Source organism: Eublepharis macularius, chromosome 2 (assembly GCF_028583425.1).
Source record: "Eublepharis macularius isolate TG4126 chromosome 2, MPM_Emac_v1.0, whole genome shotgun sequence".
Classification (NCBI taxonomy): Eukaryota; Metazoa; Chordata; class Lepidosauria; order Squamata; family Eublepharidae; genus Eublepharis; species Eublepharis macularius.
Genome location: NC_072791.1, coordinates 96070434 through 96091815, shown reverse-complemented (window position 1 = coordinate 96091815; position 21382 = coordinate 96070434). Strand labels below are relative to the sequence as shown.

The following is a 21382-nucleotide window of genomic DNA, read 5'->3' as shown; positions in this document are numbered from 1 at the left end:
TATATCTTTTGTATTGAGAGAGACTCATTCTATAGCTTTCCTAAAGTGCTGGTAAATATCAACTAGTGTTTATTGGGGCATTCTATAGTCAGTTGCTTGTAAAACATGCTCTGCAAAGAGGGGATTTGTGTTTTTGTGGGGGTTTCTTTTTATGTTTTCAGGAGCCTCCTCCATAAGTGATGGCTGCATCTAGTTACAAAATGTTCTAATGCTTGCTCTGTGGTAGCAAACGTCTGCTACAGAGACTATGTGGCCAGCACAGTGAGCTCTAATTGAATGGCCCACATCCAGTCCTTTTAGCTGGTTTTCATGATGGCAGCAAGCAGCTCTAAGAATTTTGGGGTACTTTAATCTTTTCCAAATAAATGGTTGTACTGGAACCGTGGCTTATCATTTGGTTTATACACATCACATCAATATATCTTCCTGCTTGTTGCTGTTCTTTTAGTTCTAGTGTTGCAGCATCAAATGTGTGTACTCTGAATAAACAAAGTTATGTTAGCTACTGCCCCCTGGTTTTGTGTATGCTGTCACTAATGCAGATTGGAATTCCTATTCTTATCCATAAACATGTTTGAAAGGAATAGGACTAAATAGTTAAAATATAACAAATCCATGTTAAAAAAAATCTTGAGCAAAGGATTCTAGATGCTTTGTCTAGTTACATATATGTTGTTACATATAGTTTCCTGAACTGTGCTACAAGTGTACTATTCTGCAAGCAAACATGTTTGTTTTCTTAATTGTAGATAACAACTGTGATGTAATATGGTTGTAGAGGCTCTTGTCTTCTACTGCTTCAGCAGCATGTTCAGATAAGAGATGATTTGGAAGCCCTTGTTTTAAAACTTGGTATAGCCATTGCATGTAAAACTACTCTGGATTTGTAATTTTTTTGCGTTTTCAGTAGTATAACTAAGTCTGAAACTTCATTTCAAGATGATGTGCGAGGTGATGCCAACCATCAGTGAAGCAGAGATTCCCTCAGGGGGAGGTGGAAGCCATGGCTCAGGCTCCCCCCTACAGTCTGATGCAGATTCCCATTTTGAGCAATTAATGGTATCCATGTTGGAGGAACGTGACCGCCTGCTGGACACACTACGAGAGACTCAAGAGACACTAACATTAACACAGGGTAAACTGCATGAAGTTGGTCATGAGAGGGACTCTTTACAACGACAGCTAAATACTGCACTTCCCCAGGTATGTTTTAAATGAGCTGTCTTTTCAGAGTTCAGGTTTAGATCACTTCAGCAGTAATTGGGAGATGAAATAAAACATTGTTGAGATCATAAAATATTTATTCTAAACAGATCTCTGCTCATTGAAATTTTCTATGAAGTATAAAATGAAATGTTTATGGTGGATTTTCAGTCTTTGAAGTAGTGGCTCATCATCAATAATCACCCCTTTTCCTATATCATCCAGCCTGCCAGTTAAGATATGCCTCACAAGCCCTGCCTTCAGAGGTGAGATGGGAAGCCACCAGAGACAGGGTTTTTTTTAGTAATGGCACCTTGCTTGTTGAATGTCCTTCCCCTTGAGGCGTGCCTGGCACCTATACTGCTTTTTAAAGGTGCCAGGCTAAAATGTTTTCATTAACAGAATATTTTTAATGCTATTTTAGCTGGGAAACCAATGTTGTAAGCTGTCTGGATTTGTTTTTGTGTTTTATATTTTTATGCTGGGCAGGGGCTTTTTTAATGAGCTGGGGCTTTTAATTAATATCTTTAAATGTTTTATTTTATTTTGTAAGATGTCTTGGGTAGGTTACTAAAGAGGCAGCATTAAAATGTTCTAATTACATTTTAAATTAAAATGTTCTAATTACATTGGACGAAAGCATTGCTCATTGAAGGAAAATATGGTAATTGTTTCTTACACAATGGTAAAAAAGGTAAAGATGCAAGCACCGAGTCATTACTGACCCATGGGGGGACATCGTATCATGACATTTTCTTGGCAGACTTTTGTTACAGGGTGGTTTGCCATTGCCTTCCCCAGTCATCCACACTTTACCCCCAGGAAACTGAGTACTCATTTTACCAATTTCGGAAGGATGGAAGGCTGAGTCAACCTCGAGCTGGTTATTTGAAACCCAGCTTCCGCCAGGATCGAACTCAAGTCATGAGCAGAGCTTGGGCTGCAGTACTGCAGCTTACCACTCTGCGCCACGGGGTTCTTCCTCTTTTTACACAATGAAATAGTGTAAAATGAACAAAATTGACTTGCCTTTAAATATAGTTGTACCATAATCATAAATGTATCACACCTAGAATGTTTGGATTGAAAACATCAAACCAACCATCTAGGGGGCTGTAATTTTTTTTTTGAAATAATTATTACAAGATAGGGACTGCAGAAGCAGCAGCCATAGTGCCCTGCTTTGTTTTCCTCTCATGAGAAAATGCAGCAGAGCTCTGTTGCTGCAGCCAGTTTAAATAGTCTTTCTCTGCCAGGAAAGAGAGAGAAGTTGGTATCAAATATAGTATGGTGCTGTGTTTGTACACATGGGAAAATGTGGCATGTTGAAGTCACTCCTCCATTGGGCTGAAGAGAGTGCACCCATACATGGTACTTTATTCTGCTTCCTTGGTAGGGAAAATATTAGGGTAGTCGAGTCTCTGCAAACATTCGTGTTCTTGGAGTAAAGAGGTTTATCACAATGTGATATATGGAAGGTAAAAGGCATTCTAGCACATCAGAGGGTTGGCAACCGAATCTAGAGTATGTACTTTCTCAGCTTGTTACTTGATCTTTGTATGAAGCAAACAAATGCTGTATGCTAAATGTCCCTTGTTGACTAGGAATGTTAGAATACAAAATAGGGCTGCGCTAGAAAAATAGAACATACTTCAGTTTTTAAATTTGTTGTAGAATTCAGACTGGGGAAGTGGCCTTTGTATTGAGATAGCAAAGCAGAAAATGGTAACCATTCAATAAACTCTTTCTATATCCCCCTGCCAGTTATCAGGTAAATGATGTGTGCACAAGTCTGTACATGGACCATGTGTGAACTGTGGTGGTGAAAAACAGTTCTTACTGTCTCATGCCACATTCATTTCAAAAAACCGTGCCTGTTCACTACCATCAGCATATATAGTTTCCCTACTCTCTGATCTCGGCACAGTCCTTACTTTGGCATAATGAGTGACTCTGAAGTTTGGAAGGATGGGATGTGTATTTTTGAGAGGTGACTATGGTTAATTGCTTATTTCCCTAGTAGTGCCTTAGTATTAGGTCTCTTCAAAGTAGCATTTTAAAAAAGCATTTCTCTTAAATAACAACATGTGTGTCATGAGCTTTAATAGGCTACAGGGCTTATGGAAAACTCCTTATTTTGGCAGTAGGCTTAAATGTGAACATACTCAATAATTGTAGAAGTAGATCTCAGACAGTTTTTCATTTTTTAAAATGAGATGGGCGGAATGAGTATGTCATTCTTAGGAACCTGCCTCAAGTTTTATCTGGAAGAATGGCAGTATATAACCCTAAATAATGAAGGAAGCAGACCAATGAAGACCTGTCTTTTTGTATAAGATGGTGTCTCTTTAATAGAGTAATTGAGACTACACCATGGGCTGAATTATTCCGGATATTGGGGTTCATGCTTGGTTCTCCTGATATTTAACCTCAGAAAACAGCCAGAGTGCCCATTTGATGGATTGAAGCTAGGGAGGTTAATGTTTAGCTCTTCTTCCCCCTATTGTTTTCCAGTTGAAATTGGCTGCTCTGAGATTTTGTTTAGGTCTAGTTTAGGGGACAAAAGATAAGTGCAAACATGTGCCCCCCCCCAAATAAAAACAGCCCAGTGAGACCAGTTTCAGTTGAAAAAATGGCTTGGGAAGGAAGAGTTAAAACCCAGCTTCTTCAAGTACCACGGACTCAATTCATAAGAAGGTGGAACATGGCTGCTTTTTTAAAGCTAAATTACACGAGGTGGTGGTGGTGGTGGTGATGATAATGATGATGATGATTGACTCAATTTATATATAATCTGCTCTCCCCACGAGTAGACTCAGAGCAGATGACAACAAAATTTAAATCTACATCAAAATTTCCATTTAAAACCATAGAAAACATACAATTCAGCAGTAAAAAGCAGCACTAAGCAGCAGTCCTTAATACCCAGCCCCAATAAAACATTTCTAAAACGTTTCTATGAGTGGGAGGTAAGGGACAGCAATGGTCCTGCAGATGGAAAAGAAAACCAGGAAGGGGTTACACTCCCATTTCTCCAGATGGCCAGCCAGAAAGCTCATCTATGGCCCAGCCTCAGCCATATGCCTGGTGGAACATCTTTGTCTTGCACGCCCAGCAAAAAGATAATAAATCTTGTTGGGCCCAGGTCTCAACATGCAGAGAGTTCCACCAGGTTGGTGCCAGGACCGAAAAGGCCCTGGCTATAGTCAAGGCCAGGCGAGCCTAGGGCCAGGGTCCACCAGCAAGTTTTTATCTGCTGATTGGAACACCCTCTGGGGCACATATGGGGAGAGGCATGCTAGTCCCAGTCTGCTAAGGGCTTTATAGGTTAACCAAAACCTTGAATCTGATCTAGAGCTCCATGGGGAGCCAGTGTATCTGCCAAAGAATTAGTTATATGCACTCTATATGGTGTGTCCGTAAGGATGTGTGTGGCTGCATTCTGGACCCATTATAATTTCCGGATCCGGACCAAGGGAAGCCCTGTGTAGAGCGAGTAACAGTAGTCCAATCTGGAGGTGACCATTACCTGAATCACTGTCATTAGGTCATGGGTTGAAAGGTAGGGGGGCAAGCTGCCTGACATGCTACAGGTGGAAAAAGGCAGACCTGGCAATTGCTGTGATCTGGGTCTCCATCCATGAGACATTCAGAATCGCCCCCAGACTTCTAACTGTTGGTATGGGCATAAGTAATATCCCATCGAGGGTCAGGAGCTGGATCCTGGAACCCAGGGATCCATGACCCAAGTACAGGACCTCCGTCTTTGTGGGATTCAGTCGACTCTGTTTCAACCATCCAGACACAGCTTCCAAAGCTCTAGCCAAGGCATCTAGGGCAGAGTCAGACCATCGGCCCATCAACAGATACAACTGGGTGTCATCCGCTTACTGGTGACAACCCAGTCTGAAAACTCGCATGAACTGGGCAAGATTCAGGCAGTTCCAGTGTCATGTATTGTTCAGCTGTAATGTATTTCCTAGAATAACGCTGTTACTGAGTTCAGTAATCAGTAACTGGAACATTGTTAGTGAGTTTAATTATCAGTAACTGGAAACAGTAACTGGAAGAGGTAGGGGAACATATAGTTTCCTCTTATCCTGGGTATAGGGTGTAAAATCCAGTACCATTTATACTAACTACATGTTGAATATCGGTCTTAGTCTTAGTGCTTTCTTCAAATATATTTTAAATGTAATGATGACTGAATCCGAGAAAATGATTTCCTGGTACCCCATAGGTTTCTGAAGGATTGTAGAATTGCTTTCTGTAATGATACTGAGATGACAAGTAAGTAATTGTAAAATTAATAACATTATGTTTAGGACTCTGGTGTACAGTTTTCCAAGCTTCTAATATTTGGAATTCTCTCTTTGCACATGTTGAATTGAAATCAAACTTGAAATTGTCGAAGGCTTTCACGGCCGGAGAACGATGGTTGTTGGGGGTTTTCCGGGCTGTATTGCCGTGGTCTTGGCATTGTAGTTCCTGACGTTTCGCCAGCAGCTGTGGCTGGCATCTTCAGAGGTGTAGCACCAAAAGACAGAGATCTCTCATCTTTTCCACACTGTGACACTGAGAGATCTCTGTCTTTTGGTGCTACACCTCTGAAGATGCCAGCCACAGCTGCTGGCGAAACGTCAGGAACTACAATGCCAAGACCACGGCAATACAGCCCGGAAAACCCCCAACAACCATCAAACTTGAAACTTTATAAAAATTCATATTTATCTCAACTACTCCCACCTTCACCACAAGTTCTGCTTATAAGTACGTTATTGCCTTTTCTCATCAAAGTATACAGAGACCTGCTAGAGTCTGTTCATTTCCTTTATTGAAATTACACTCTCATTTTTTAATGAAGCAAGATATAGATAATCAATAATATAAATCCTACAAAAACAGAACACAGAAAAGCAATAAGAATTAGGTTTGCTAACATTTCCTAATTCACTCTGATTTTAAAACAATCAAAGTTTCTGTGAAATGCGTTGATTCCCATAGCAATGGTAAAATTCTCACCTAGATTCTCATGAGATTTCTTCCAATCAGAACTCTAATATACTATCTGAATATCTAAGATCTTTTCATGTGATAGCATAAACAAACTATGATTGGTTTAATGCTTAATATTCATATTTTCTATTGTATAACCTAATTAGCCAAAAAGTGATGTTATATCTAGTTTGCAAAACAAAACTATAAATCTGTGAGAAATGACAGTTAAGTTGGTAGATCACCATTGGTCCATTCAGCAATTGGAGAATATTAATCTAGATAGAGTCCACTATTTTTAATTGGCGGTCAAAGATGAAAGCGACACGTGTTTTAGTTATACAACATTCTGAAAAAACTCAAGACAGTTCATACAAAGTGCAGAAGGTCACCTAGAATACATGTGTATTGCTTAGTGCAATGTGTTTTTTAATCTATATTACTGCAACAGTTTGTTATGATAATCCAGAATACAAACTGCCTTTTGTCTGAACTGGAAATTTATGGTTAAATTAGATTATATTGGTCTACAGAAGAGACTGAAATCTTGGAATGTCTCTGATACTAATTATGATAAGTTTAGTTAATGTAGTGCAAGTGAAATATTAAACAATCCAAGGTAAGAAAAAACATTGGAACAGAAGCATGTTACAACTATTAAGTTTGGTATTAAAGACCTTCAGAGTTGTGTGTGTGAACATTTTTGATTTCACTGAAATGTTGCCTTAAATTACACAATGCTTCAATTCCTGAAAATCCTTTGACTAATAGGTTTTAAAAGGAGCAGAACTTTGAGAGAACTTGAAATCAGAAATGATTTGACAATACAACTCAGAAAACGTTTATTATGCACTTTAATCCTGTTCGACTCTCTTCTACTTTCAGTGAATAAAATACACCGAGTTGGCTCTAGAAGTATGTCAGCTGAAGGTGCTGATGGCCATGAATCCTTCCCGTGTTCTGCTCCCCCAGTCCAAACCCAGCTGTTCTTTCTGACCTCTGGAAAACATAGTACCAAGGTTATGGTACCTGTATGGACTGGTAGGTCAGGAGGTGCAGGAGAGAGAGTGAAGGGATGAAATCTTCCGTCATTACAGTTCATGGGATCTAACCCTTTAACTGCTTTGTGAAACTAGGACAGTGAGCCCATGTTTGAGTTTGCATGGGGCATTTGGTACTCTAGCCTTGTTTCCTGTGTTAATGCTAATGTCTTTTGAATAGGTAAGCTGTCTAAGCACACAACTATCTAAAGTCATGGGGGAAGAAGGGGTAGGCTGCAAACATTGTGAAGGATGTTCTAGGGTGAAATTATTTCTTTCTCTGGTCTTGGCTTGTGGCATTCACAAAAAACTTGTTAAATGCAAGGGAAATAATGTTGATGATTCAGTCAATGTTATACATTGGTAATACTGATTTAGAAGATGCACTTTCTTGATATGTTATATGATTATAATTCTTGCAGTAAACCAGGTGTTAATGTCTTTATTATACAGCAAAAAATGTTAACTTAGGCATAAGTTAATGGAATAAGTTAATTTTGTTCTTTTGACTTAACCTGTTTTCAGACTCAACATAATGTAGCATTTAATTATGCCAAAAAAAAGAACGGAACAGTATGTAGTGCTGAATAATTTGCAGTGCTAAAATTGAAACTTTCTGCTTTCAAATTGTAAATAGTAAAAATCTGGTCTTTAGTTTGAACATTTTCAGCTGTGTCAAACATGTGTATATCTGATTTTTGTTGGATTCTTAGCCGAAATTTAAAATAGTTTTTATGGGTGTGGCTCTACAATTCTGTGTCTTAACACTGAAGAGATTTTATTAAATCTCAGAGTAAAAGGTAAATCAGAGTAAAAGGTGAAAATATTCAGTGACTGACCAAGGACTTTTTGAATTAGTGAAATGTTTCATTTTAATTGTCAGACAAATATAACAAGTTGCAGTTAAAATCACAGCATGAATAAGCATGAGGAATACTAATGGTTATAAAAGAAATTGCCTTACTTGCTGTTAAGATGGCTGATTATAGTGATTTAGCTTATACAGAGCATGAACTGCGTGGAAAAGAATGTGAATATGTAAAGGGCTTGTTTTTTAAAAAACAAGGTTCATTGTATAGTTTTGCAAATAAAAGTGGAAAATAGTTTGTCCAATTAACTAATACCTCTAATAAACCATAATGCTATAAACAGTTCTTACTGCTAGACCTAAAGCAGGCAGCTTTTGCAGACATTTAAGCTATTTCCTGCATGACTGGATTTAGAATTTCAGGTTATTAAAATGCATGGCAAAACCTGCGTGGAGAAAAAGGGATACTTGAACCATTGTAAACAAAGTTTGTGGATAATCTTATTGGTCTATTGGTACAAGTCTTCCAAAACCAAGTTGTAGTACAACTTTAATAGTACCAACCTAATATCCCAAAATTGTGTGCAAGTTCTTGAATTTCCTGGAATTCATCATCAGGCTGGATATTCAGTCCCTCCTCCATATTATAGTAAGTGTCTGTGTTGCCAGGGGCAATGGTTCTTTTAGATTTGATGACTGATAGAATCATAGAATAGAATCATAGAGTTTGAAGGGGTCTTATAGACCATCTAGTCCAACCCCCCTGCCTAGTGCAGGAACAGCCTAAAGCGTCACTGACAAATATTTGTCCAGCTGTTCCTTAAAGACTGCCAATGAGGGAGAACCCACCACATTCTTAGGCAGCTGATTCCACTGTTGAGTTACTCTTAACGAGAAGTTCTTCCTAATGTCTAGCTGGTACCTTCCCTCCTTTATTTTGAACCCACTATTTTGAATTCTATCTTCTAGCAGTTGGTCTCTCAGCACATATCAGGGAAGTTGAAGCCTTCCATAACTACAAGCTCGTGTTCCTTGGATACCCTATTAAGCTGTTCACGGAGGGCATAATCCACCTTATCTCCTTGGTTAGATGGTCTGTATCAGACCTCAACTACAATGCTGCTTGTCCTTCTCTCCCTTATCTTCATCCAGATGGTTGTCACTCTCCTCTTCCAGTATTTCCTGATAATCAGTCCCTTTCCTCACATACATCATCACTCCACTTCCTCTACAACACTTCCTGTTCTTGTTGAATAACTCATAATAATAACATTCAGGACAACTTAACGCCCACTCAGAGAAGTTTACTAAGCGTGTTGTTGTTATCCTCATGACAATCGCCTTTTGAGGTGGATGTGGCTCAGAGAGCTCCAGGAATCTGTGACTGACCCAAGGTCACCCAGCTGGCTTCAAGCAGAGGAGTGAGGAATCAAACCTGGTTCTCCAGAGGATAGTCCAGCTGCTTTTAACCACTACGCCAAATGGGCTCCCATCATATCCATCCACATTCCCCCTATTTGACCTGGCCTTTCCAAGAAGGCCTTTGCTATTTGCTTTCCTTCTCTGAAACTCCTATGCCAGTTGTCTTCATTCCTCTATGATGTCAGTTTAAAGCCCTCCCAAGAAATCTCCCGAAGTCCCTTCCAAATACATTCTTCCCTATCCTTGACAGCTGGAGTCCATCGTGTGCAAGCAGGCCACCTTCAAGAAAACTTGGTCCATGGTCCCAGAATCCTAATCGCTCCTGCTGGCACCGTGAATGCAGCCACTGGCTGCATTCATAATCTTGTTGCCTTCATCTTCCTCTGACTGGCAGGATTGAAGAGAATACCACCTGTACCCCCATTCCTTTCCGTTGCCTCCCGACGGCTTCATAGTCAGCTCTAATGTGTTCAGTGGTGTTCATGGCAATGTCGTTTATTCTCACATGGACCATCACAAATAGGTAATAGTCTGTTGGTTTGACTAGCTTGGCCATCTGGTCTGTGGTATACTTGAGATTTACCCCGGCAAGCAACATATCTCTTGGACCATGGAGTCAGGCCTAGACAAATGATGTTCATACCCCTCAGTATTCACAAATCACCAAGTCTCTCCTTTTCCTTCTGATGGTATTTGTTTATACTTCTCTGGTGTCCCTACTTGTTCTTTCAGATCCTTCTTGTTGTACATCTGCCAGTGATTCGGTCATGTCAGCTTGAAATCATTTGCATAAATACTCCTTTGTTTTCATCCTAGAGTATTTCCCAGGTTCCTTTTTTCAGTTAAGCTGTGAGAAGAAGGAGAAAGAGCTGGTGGGGTCAAACTCAGCTCTGTCCTCTTAACTTTGTTCTTTTATCTTTTTTTTTTTAACTTTGAAGCTAAAAGCCCAGAAAGAGAAGAGAACTCTTTCTAGGCTTAATATAATCTAAAGTGGAGTTCATTCAAAGACCTTATTCGCTGTATCATCACTGTCACAGTGGACCAGTAGGACAGAACTACAGAGGGAAGTGACTCCCTGGTGTAGTGGCACAATTTCATCTATGCTCCTGCGGATCTTCTAAAGTTTTTAGTCTCACATTTTTTGACCAAAGAGTAGACCACAACTTTGCATACCATGATGCTTTACATTGGGCCCTCGATCTGTTCCTCTTGACTTTATGATGGGGCCATAATGAATCATTTCATGCCATACCCTAAAAATGGCCATGAGGTCAGGGCTGGACACATGATATTCCATACCCCTCAGCATAGAGTCACCAAGACTTTCCTTTGCCTTCTGATGTTATTTGTTTCTAACTCCATGGTGTCCTTACTTGTTCTTTTAGATCTTTGTTGTTGTACATCTGCCGGTGATTCTGTCACGTCAGCAAGGGACTGGAATCGATTTTTCAGCTCCAGTGGCACTGAGTGCTGTCTTGTTCTGCGCCTTCTGGCTCGTGCTCTAAGAATTAGGAGAATATTCTGTTTTATTGTTGCTTCTGCCGCTCTTCCCAGCCCCTTGCAGTGCCTGAAGACTTTTGTTGATGAAATTCTTTTTATTTGATCTCTTGAAGGGTACCAATCCATTCCTCCAGGCTTTTCACTTTTTCTTCTAGTAACACTATTAGCTTGCAATTATGACAAATGAAGTCCTTCTTGTCCTCAGAGAGGAAGACGAACATAGCAGACCCCCCCCAAAAGAATAAACCAAGAGTTGAAGGAAAAGAGAAGAAGCTAGCCAGCTTCTGTGTAAGCTCAGAGAACCACTACACAATAGAAACCTCAGCTCTGGTTGAACTGCAGGGTGGCGCTGTGCAACTGACCAGAACCAGGGGTCCATCTATTGTCATTTCTTGGGGTTCTGGGCAGCAGTATAGGGGCATAAGCATATTCTCTGTTCTGAAGTTGTTTATTTCTGTAATCTTCTTTAATAAATGTTTTCCTTCAACCCTTGTGTGTTTATTGTCATCAGATCTAAAAACCATTGCTCTTTGGCAACAGTGTCTTAAAGCTTGTGACATGTATTGAAGTTTGACTTCTGTGGCTTCAGCTCATAAACCTTTTGATTTGTCCTTTCCCGCACTTCAAACCATTGTAAACTCTTATGAGAGATGGCCTTCATCTCAGGGCTCTCACAAGGAAGTTGACAAGTACTTTAAGGTTTACTTAAGTAACAGCAAGCCATGGTTTGCCATTATGTCTGAACCATGCCTGTCCTTTAATATCCATATCCTTTAATCTGCAAAGACAGGGGTCATGTCAGGAATCATTTTTATACTGAGCCACACAGGCTAGAGTAATAGGCTAATGCTACGTTAAATATATATTGAATAGGATTGATGGCTCATCTTTGTCATGCCCAAGGCCTAGAGGCATTGCTGGTTAATATATGTTATGGCCACTGCTGCTTGTCTCTATCTTGGGCATATTTGTTGTAGAGGAAGAATTTGAAAGAAACCCTTCAAAAAGGTGCAGAAAACACATTTGAGTTTACAGCACTCTCTTCTGCAAGAGCCGTCAATCGTAAAAAAGATCTTGATGGAGATACCCTTTTAACAAGCCAACGGAGACAGCCAGTGCTGTCATGACTACACACCTCTGACATCAGGCTGCGGCCACCTATAGGCAAAATGCATCAGTGGAGGGGATAATGGTAACACCGTGCTCTCCATGGGCAAGAGCACTGCAGAGTGTTGGGGGGGGGGTCTCTGAAGGAAGCTATATAGTTGTGGTCTTGAGTCCTCTTCTGCATCCATGTCAGCTTTTATCAGGTGTACATAAAGGGAAGGAAACATGGTCCTCTAGCCATAGTACTAGCATGCCCAACAGCTCACTGTTAAAAGACACCCACATTTATTTTGGTCTTGATTTTGTATACCATTAAAGGGGGATGAAGCAAGTTCCCCTGTTGGCAAGCAGCTGGCCAAAATAGAAGGAACAAGCCATTTTTGAAACACTGAGCATCTTTGGAATTCTGATACAGTGGGGTGGGCACAACCCCAAAATGACTACCTGAGAAGATATAGCCAACCACAGAACTACATGCACCCCTACACACTTACTTATATGTAGGGGTGCGCGATTTGGGATTCTGATTTGGGGAACCCCCCCCCCCAAATTGTTCCTGATTCGGAAAGATTCGGAATTCCCAAATTGGGCCCAGCATTGCTGGCCGAATTTGGAAATACTGAGTCAAAGATTTCCGAAGCGGTTCGGATCACTTTGGAAAGCTTCAGGTCAAGTAGGAGCAGCCCACAGCACTTTTCTGGTTGTTTGCATTTGCAAACAGCCAGAAAGTGCTGTTTGCTTTGAAATTCCTTCCTCCCCTTCCCATAGGGGAAAAACATGGCAGGAGGGAGTTGGAAAGCCACTCTCCTTCCCCGCCCGTCAGCTGAAGCAAGCGGGCACGGGGTTTTAAATTTAAAGCATTCCGGCTGGGGTGCTTTCAACCCCCATGCCCTTTTGCTTCAGCTGACAAGCTGGGAAGGATCCTCCTTCCCCACCTGTCAGCTGAAGCAAGCAGGCACAGGGTTTGAAATGTAAAGCATCCTGGGGCGTGTGCTTGCTTCAGCTGTCTGGTGGGGCAGCCTCCTCCCTGCCTGTCAGCTGAAGCAAATGGCACAGGGTTTGAAAGTTAGTGTCCTGCTGCTTACTTCACCTGATGGAAGGGGAATGACGTGATTCTCTTGTCCCCCTCCCATTGGGTGAAATAAGCGGTGGGGCAGTACGTTTAAAACCTACACTTTTCTAGCTGCTTGCAAGTGTCTAGAAAAGTGCAAGAATCTTTTTTTGTTGCACATCCCTACTTATGTGTACTGTTTTATTTAAAATATTTTCACTTTACCATCTTTCTATGATTCCAACTACTCTTGAATTCCCCCTTCCAAACACATGATCAGCCAGCTTTCTTCTTGTCCAGAATTTGCATTATCTTGAAAAACAGAGCCTGCAGGGACAGGAACCTTTGCAGCTCCCTTCCTTTTTAGCTCAGCAAGCTTGCATTTGTTCGAGCCAGGGTGCTCAGGACAAAAAAGGCTTGCAGCATTGGGACCAGAGTAGGAAGAGGAGGTCTTTGCTCTCCCCTGTCCCACCAGGCCAGCCAGCTTGCTTTCCTTCGACAGCTGGGCATCTTTATGCTGTGGTTGCTGATTGCAGCTGCTGTAGAAGCAGAGTTTCCAATGTCCAATCAGAAGCCCTGCTTTACAAAAGCTCCACCTGGCCCCACCCACTTCTGGAAAACACTCAGTGGACACTATGGAACCCATGGGTCCTGTTCTGGGAGCCTGTGGGTTAGAATATGGAACTAAAATTGGGGGAGACATATTTAAACCACTGCTTACCATGAAACTCACTGGGTGAACTTGAAACAGTTGTATTGTTGCACCCTAACTTATTGGGCATTTGTGTGGATAAAACAGGCAGGGAAGTATGTATTGTGCCCTTCCTTACCTCCATAGAAGTGTTGGATAAAAACAGTTTTTTAAAATCAATAGTTCTCAAAAATGCTTGGGGCGGGGGGAACAAGACAAAAAACCTGATACCCAAGGATATCTTCTACCATCACTCCAACTATGGATAAACCTATTGCAGAAACTACGATCTTCCATATGGCTGTGCTCCATAAAATAACCGTGCTTTGCATATTCTAGTGGTTTACATTTGATTTTCAGAAGCAAAAATTTGGATTTCTCATTAAGATAATTTTCACAGCTCTCAAATCAAGTCTAATAGTCTCCCAGACTGTGAAGGAAAGTTCCCAAGCTTTCACAATAAGAACACTCAGACTCTCCTATGATTTGTTTTATTTGATAGTAGGTGATGTAGGGAAGGCTGTGAGGCATTTATCTATAGAACTTAAAATGGGTGTGAGAGAGAGGGGAGCTTTTCCTTTAGTAATTTCTCTTCCTAATTCACAATTGGAAAAGGTAGGTACATTAGTTAAAGGAAAACCCCAGTGCTTCAACTCTTAACAGATATCAGAATTAGAGAGACCTAGTTTTCAGTGAATTAAAAGTGTTAACTGCATTTTGCTTCTGGACAACCAAACAGAAATCAAATGTTCTAGGCTGGCATGTGCTGGTGACTCATGGTCTCTCTTTCACCCTTTTCTCCCTGCACAAGTAATTTCAGCATTAATTTATTCAGATTTAATTAGAAACAGCATTTTCCACAAGGCTGTGAACAAAATCTATGGATATTGAAGACTAAATTCTTTTGAGGCAAAGGTGGTTGAACTATAAGCTTCTTTGGGCAAGAACTGAGGGTTTTTTTTAGAAAGGCAAGTACACAGTTTAATAATGCTAACTGGCACTTCTGGAATTAAGCTTTTAGGCACAGTGCAAAAGTAAGTCTTGCAAGCACAAGACGTTATGTGTTTGGGCAGTATTTATTATTTCTGCTTATACTTCTTTTCCTTTACATGTTCTAAACATCACTAAGTATCACACTCATGAAGCCGAATCTACAGGAGTAAACCAAAATTTGTTAAAGGGAGTGCCAGATTTCTTGTTAATTATATATTTGTTAAAACAAATATATAATTAACAAGGAATCTGGGACTACTATCAAAGTAGTATGTGAAAGCATCAACTAAACTGTTGACAAGAGTAAACTGTCAAAAATTTAATATCCATAGAGCAAGGGTCTAAATAAATTGAAAGGTTTAAACCGTTTACAAGCGGCTCATAATTACTCCAAAAACTAATCGAACAATTTACAGTACAGTCCTAAACAGAATTACTCCAGTCTAAGCTCTCCGAAATCAATGGGTTTAGACTGGAATAACTTTTAAACGTGCAGATGAATTCTTTACAACCTCCAGTTTCATAAAAAAGATCCTTGTATGGTGAAATCCTTAAACTTCATATCTGAAGGTCTTAGAGCCAAGCTACAAGTGATGCCTGACACAAGGAGGACACATGTCAGATTCCTACAGGTTTTGACGGGAAGTGTAGGCATCTTGTCTGACTGCTGCTTCCAGCTCAGCCATGCATAATTTCCCGTCTTAAAACAGCTCCACAGAACTGCAGTTTGCTTCATTTTGGGAAAGATGAAAGCAAGGGGAGCTTGATTGGTGGAAAAGGAGGGCTTCCCTGGGATCCCCCGCCAGCCTCTTTCCTGTTCTTCCTGCCCATGCAGGAATCTGGAGGCATTGGTGCTTTTATTGGATTTAGTCTTGTTATAGTCAAAATTGTATCTCTCGTGTTTATATTATCAAAAATTACTGTGATACTTTTCTATGTCACACAATATCCATTAATTTTAAATGCCTTGTCTATAGCTACATTGTCTCAAATTTAGTACTGAGCAACCCAGTAAATAAATTTTCAAGATATTATATAAGATCATCTCTGTTTTTTTTCTTTTAGCATCCTTAATTTTATACATGTTCTTCTATTTTTATTATCTAAATCCTCAACTTTGTTTACTAAATCAGAGTCTATCATCATTTTTACACCTATTATTAATTTTCTATTAATTTTTAAACATTTTTCCTAATAACTCCTGAAAAATTCTTTCTTTAGTGTCAGATGTTATTTTATTTTTTCTCATCTTTGTTCACTTTTCTGCAGTCATAGTTCTATTGAACCTATTTTATTGTTAGTTCGACTGTATTTTCTTCTAAGTTTAACAAAAAAAATTCTTCAAAATGTTCTAAAGTAAAAATAGCCCTAATGTTCTCTAGAGAAAAATAGGTGATTCCATACTTGAGGCAACTGTAGTCTTTTCCCCTTTAGTCATTATCTCAATGTGGTCCTGTAAGCCTGTCAGTTCAGCTTGCTTGAGGCCCAGGAGCCTTGCTAGAAAAAAGAACTGGCAACCACATTCATATAACTTGTGTTCATATATAACTTGTGTTCATGATGCTGTTCAACAAGCATGTGGATTGCTGTACAGCCTTGTGTTTTGTTGGGGTTTTGTGGATAGGAATTGATTTCCACCCTCTGCTTGTTACTGATCTCAGATGTCTTCAGCATGCAGTTCACACAGGGAGGCAACAAAGAGGGGTGGTCCTGTGTTTGCACAGTTATGCTCTTGGGGAATGCACCCTCCTCCAGATCACTGCTGGCATCTGATAAGCCATTAAGGTGCATAACTGTAAGGAGGGGTGAGAGCAAGGATGGACTGCTCCAGAATGGAAGTGGCTGGTTACTAATGAGTCAGTGCACTGAGTGCCAGCCAAAATGGTGCATGTGTGACACAGCCAGTGGGCTTTCCAGAAATCTCAACCTCACTTGGAACTCCTGCTTGGGATTCTTAGCCATATGCAGGACTTGAACAAACAGCTGTGGGTACTCTATGCCAGTGCCTCCCCACTTCACTATGCTTTTCTATTCTGTCCATCCTGCTTGGTATTTATGGCTGGTGTCAGTATCAGGAAGGGTAGGGATTCCTGATACCCTACATCAGGGTTCTGCAGTGTGGTGCCTACCAAACTTTACAGAAAGCAGAGGTTGTGTGCGCGTGTGTGTGTGCATTGTAAGGCAGGATTTGTTATTGGATGACCTCATTCAAATGAAAAGCGTTTCCATGGCTGCAGTAACAGCCAGCCACTGGAAGATCAGGAGGGCTGATAAGCACCTGTGCTTTCCTTAGTGGATTCTATTCCCCCTTCAGATTTTCCCTCTCCAGAGGTGTTAAGTAGGTTTGCCAGGTCCCTATGCCATCCAGGGGCGGGGGTGGGGGTGGGGAGAGGGCCTGGCACTTATCTAGTGGTTTTTCACCCGTGCACGCTCTCTTGGAAATAAGTAATAAATATAGGTGAAGATGGGGGCAGATGAAAGCTAAGTTGTTTAGTAGGAAGGACATAGAGAAATGTGGGCATATGGGTGCTACCAGATAGAGAGAACGAGTAAATAGTGTGGGAAAGGGGATGTGGGGGAAGTGACATACCTCTAGCAAGTCCTTGCAGGTTCCTCATCACTCAGCTGGGCCTGGCTCAGCTGCACCATGCAACTGGGCCATAAAGGTGAGGCTGCCCGGGGTGGGGGTAGAGGGCAGACAGAGGTGGGTAAGAAGAAAAGGGAAAAGAGAGGCTATACAGGGAATGGAAAGAGAATGTGATGGGAGAGGAAGAAAGGAGTGTAGAATTCAGGTCCCCCACTTGTTAATATATCTAATTCTCAGCATTGGCAAGTCTGTGAACAGACCAAAACAAATCTTTCTATAAACCCTAGACAAGTCCCAGGTTTGCAGAAAACTCTGAAATCTAAAAAACACTGGGTTGCTAAAACCCTCCAAAATAATAGAAGCAGGACATGTATCTTTAAGAAAGAAATGCCTCTGTGGCCATCGCCAAGCAACCACAACAGTATTGCTGACCTTCAACACTTGGTTTCTGTCAGTACAGAGCAGGGGGATGGTGGCAGGTCCCTTTCCAGAGCTGTTTTGACCTTTGAGGGAGGAGCCAGGCCCACCAGTAACCACCAGGTTACTTGCTACAACCCAATTTGCTTGATTCAGCCAGGCCTGACTACTGTTCAGTAGCAGCAACTTCACAAGAAAAGGCCTTGTGTGATGGTTAGAGTTTCAAAGTAGGATCTGGGAGACCCACGTTTGAATCCCTATTCTGTGGAAGCTCACTAACCACTCACACATTCTAAGCCTAACCTACCTTATAGAGTTGTTGTGAGAATAAAATGGAGAGGAGACCGATGTAAGATGCTTTGTGACCTTCCCTTCCCAATTTGGCATTTTTCAAATATTTTACATCCTGTTTCTTAATATGAGTCTCTTGTAGACAAATTATATTACAATGCTGTTTAGATAGCCAATGGAAAATATTTACGTTTGAAAGGTGAATTAAGTCCATTTACATTCCAAGATATAATTTTGCCAATTTCTTTAAAAAAAAAAGGATTTGCAGGGGCATTTCATTTCCCCATGTATCCACTTAGCAACCCCCATATCTTAACCTTTCCTTGCTTCCTTCTCTCCTTCCCACCCACCAACCAATCTACTTTCATCAGTCCCCCACCCCCATCTTTAGCTATTTTCTTTACTTCTTTCTTTATAGCCCACCTTTCTCCACAATGGGGTCTCAAAGGGGGGAGGGAAAGGGGGGGAATTGATATCTAGGTTTAATAATTGAAATAATGTTTGTAAATGTGTACTCACCTAATAAAACAGCCAAAAAAACAATCAGGTCTAGTCATGAGATGGAGAGGTTTTTTATGGACAATGAAAAAGACTTACCTAAAAGATCTAGAATATGACCATGGAGTGCAAAATTCAAAACTCAAACCCTCTGGTATTTCCCATCTGTATCTGATATTCAAATCCTTCAACATTTGAACCAGTTCTCTGTATTTCTTCCTCTCCAACAAGACTCCTCTAGGTAGCTCTTTCATTATTCGTACTCTTTCCAGCAATTTCCAGAGGGTTTTGAAACTGTTTACTCACAATATCTTCTCTTGTTCTTTTCGTTGTGAATTGCACTATCATATCTCTTGGTAGATTTTTTTGAGCTGCATATTTTGAATTGATTCTGTACACCACATCCAGTAAAACCACAATTTCTTCCACTTCTTTATCCAAAAATTCTGCAAGTATTTCTGATATCTGCTCTTGGGCTGACTTTCCCTCTGCGTCTGGGACCCCGCGAAATCTAAGTTGTCTTTCCATGTGTTTACATTCCATCACGACCATTCTTCCTTGCAAACCCTTAGTTTCTGTTTTGAAAGAAACAGACAATTTGTCCACTTCATCCTCCATTACCTTCACTTTCAACTGCGTCGTTTGTAACTCCTTCTTGACCTCATCAATACTCTTAGTTACTTCCGCCACCTCCGATTTAAGTGTCTCTTTAAAGTCTTTCACCATGTCTCTTATCATATCTTTAATCTCCTTATTTCCATCCGCCACTTTCTTGTCCAAACTCTCCAACGCCGACTGCCACTCCTTCTTCAACATCGTGGGGCTGGCTTTACCTTGCTCCCACGAGTCCGCTCTCTTCCCCAACTCTGTGGCGAATGTAACTTATTTTTAAAATTAAATCCTTTATTTAAAACAAATTCTTCTCCAATTAAACAATTCCGGTATGCAAAATGGCGGGCATCTTTTCTCTATGGTTTTAACTTGAAGCTTCTGCCCTTAACCTTCTCCAAGATGTCCCACTTCCGCTTGAATTGAGGTCTTGCCCTTTCCCTTTTTCAAAATGGTGCTCTTCCTTTTCCGGGTTTCCCTTAACCGCCGCTTCCAGCCTGTTACTCTATTGCTTTGACGCACTTCCTGCTCCGTTATGCTTTTTCATAAGCTTTCCCATCTGAAAAAGCATAACCTTCAAGCAGTATTCAGACCCACCCAAAAAATACAACAGATACTACGATCAGCAAAAGACAGTAGAGACCCCCTCACCTCTGGAGGAGTATACCGTATACCCTGCAGCTGTGGACAAGTTTACATCGGGACCACAAAGCGTAGCATCCAGACAAGAATAAAAGAACATGAAAGACACTGCAGACTTGGACAACCTGAAAAATCAGCAGTGGCTGAACATAGCCTAACTCAAACAGGGCACAGTATCTTATTCCAGGACACCAAAATACTGGACAACACTTCCAACTACTTTGTCAGACTGCACAGGGAAGCCATTGAAATTCACAAGCATAAGCAAAACTTCAACAGGAAAGAAGAAACCTTAAGAATGAACAGAGCATGGTTTCCAGTTCTGAAAAACACCGGGCTAACAAAACACTCTATACTCGACAATAGCCCTGCAGAGAAGATTAGCACATCAAGCACCAATCCATATGCAAAAGAACCTCCTAAGGATACAGTGAAGCCTCCCGCCATTAGCATTCCACACCCTGGGAAACTCTTACAGGATGACTCAGCTCAACCCCACCCCTCCTGAGTAGATACAAATGACCTGCCAACATCTTTTCCACACTGTGACACTGAGAGATCTCTGTCTTTTGGTGCTACACCTCTGAAGATGCCAACCATAGCTGCTGGCGAAACGTCAGGAACTACAATGCCAAGACCACGGCAATATAGCCCGGAAAACCCACAACAACCATTGTTCTCCGGCCGTGAAAGCCTTCGACAATCAGTTTTGAAGATAGGCTAAAATCAACACAAGAAAGACTGAGAAATTAAATTCAAAATCCAAACTACTAAAACGAAAAAAGTAGTGAGCACAGTCTATTGCAGAACTCACCAACTTTTTTGAGCCTGTGGACTCCTTAGGAATTCTGACACAGGTGGTGGCTGCAACCATATGACCACTGCAGAAGGCAGAGCCAAACACAAAATGACAGGGAGTGAGGTTATGCATGACTAATAGTAACTCTTCAATATTTCTGGCAGAAATAAGGATTAGAACAGAATGGTTTGTGCAATTCTCTTGGCCCTCTAAGATAGGTGGTGGTAGAGAGTTCCATCAAGTCATAGCTGTCTTATGGAGACCCTTAGTGGGGTTTTCAAAGCAAGAGACTGACAGGTGGTTTGCCATTGCCTGCCTCTACAACCCTGGTCTTTGATGGAGGTCTCCCATCCAGTTACTAAGGAAGCTTGGCTCTGCTTAGCTTCTGAGAGCTGACAAAATCAAGCTTGCCCGGGCTACCCCAGTGAGGGCCCAAAGTTATATATGTTTTGAACACTTTAGTTCAGGTAAATCCACACTGTACTGCATGCTTAAAATTACTTATTGATGCATATTTGTATACTTGGGCATTTCCCCTCAGTGTTCATATGTTTCTGTGGAAGCCCTTACTCTTTTTTCTTTGTTTAATCAAAAAGCATTTTCTGCTGTGTGATAAAAAAGTGCATACAAATAATATCAATTGAATTTTAATCCTATATTCTTACATCCTCCCCTTGTTATTGTAAGCATGTTTCTAAATTCTGGAAAAATAAAAATGACACATTTTTC

At 40.9% G+C, this 21382-nt stretch overlaps 1 protein-coding gene across 3 annotated transcripts in view; it reads left to right on the top strand.

Annotated features, from left to right (window-relative positions):
* PPFIA1 (PTPRF interacting protein alpha 1) overlaps positions 1–21382 on the top strand; it is a 124101-nt gene that overhangs the window by 1509 nt on the left and 101210 nt on the right. For all 3 annotated transcript variants that reach the window (XM_054970189.1, XM_054970188.1, XM_054970190.1), the window contains exon 2: positions 940–1203. In XM_054970189.1, coding sequence (XP_054826164.1) covers positions 940–1203 — 264 coding nt within the window. The remainder of the gene's footprint in view (positions 1–939; positions 1204–21382) is intronic.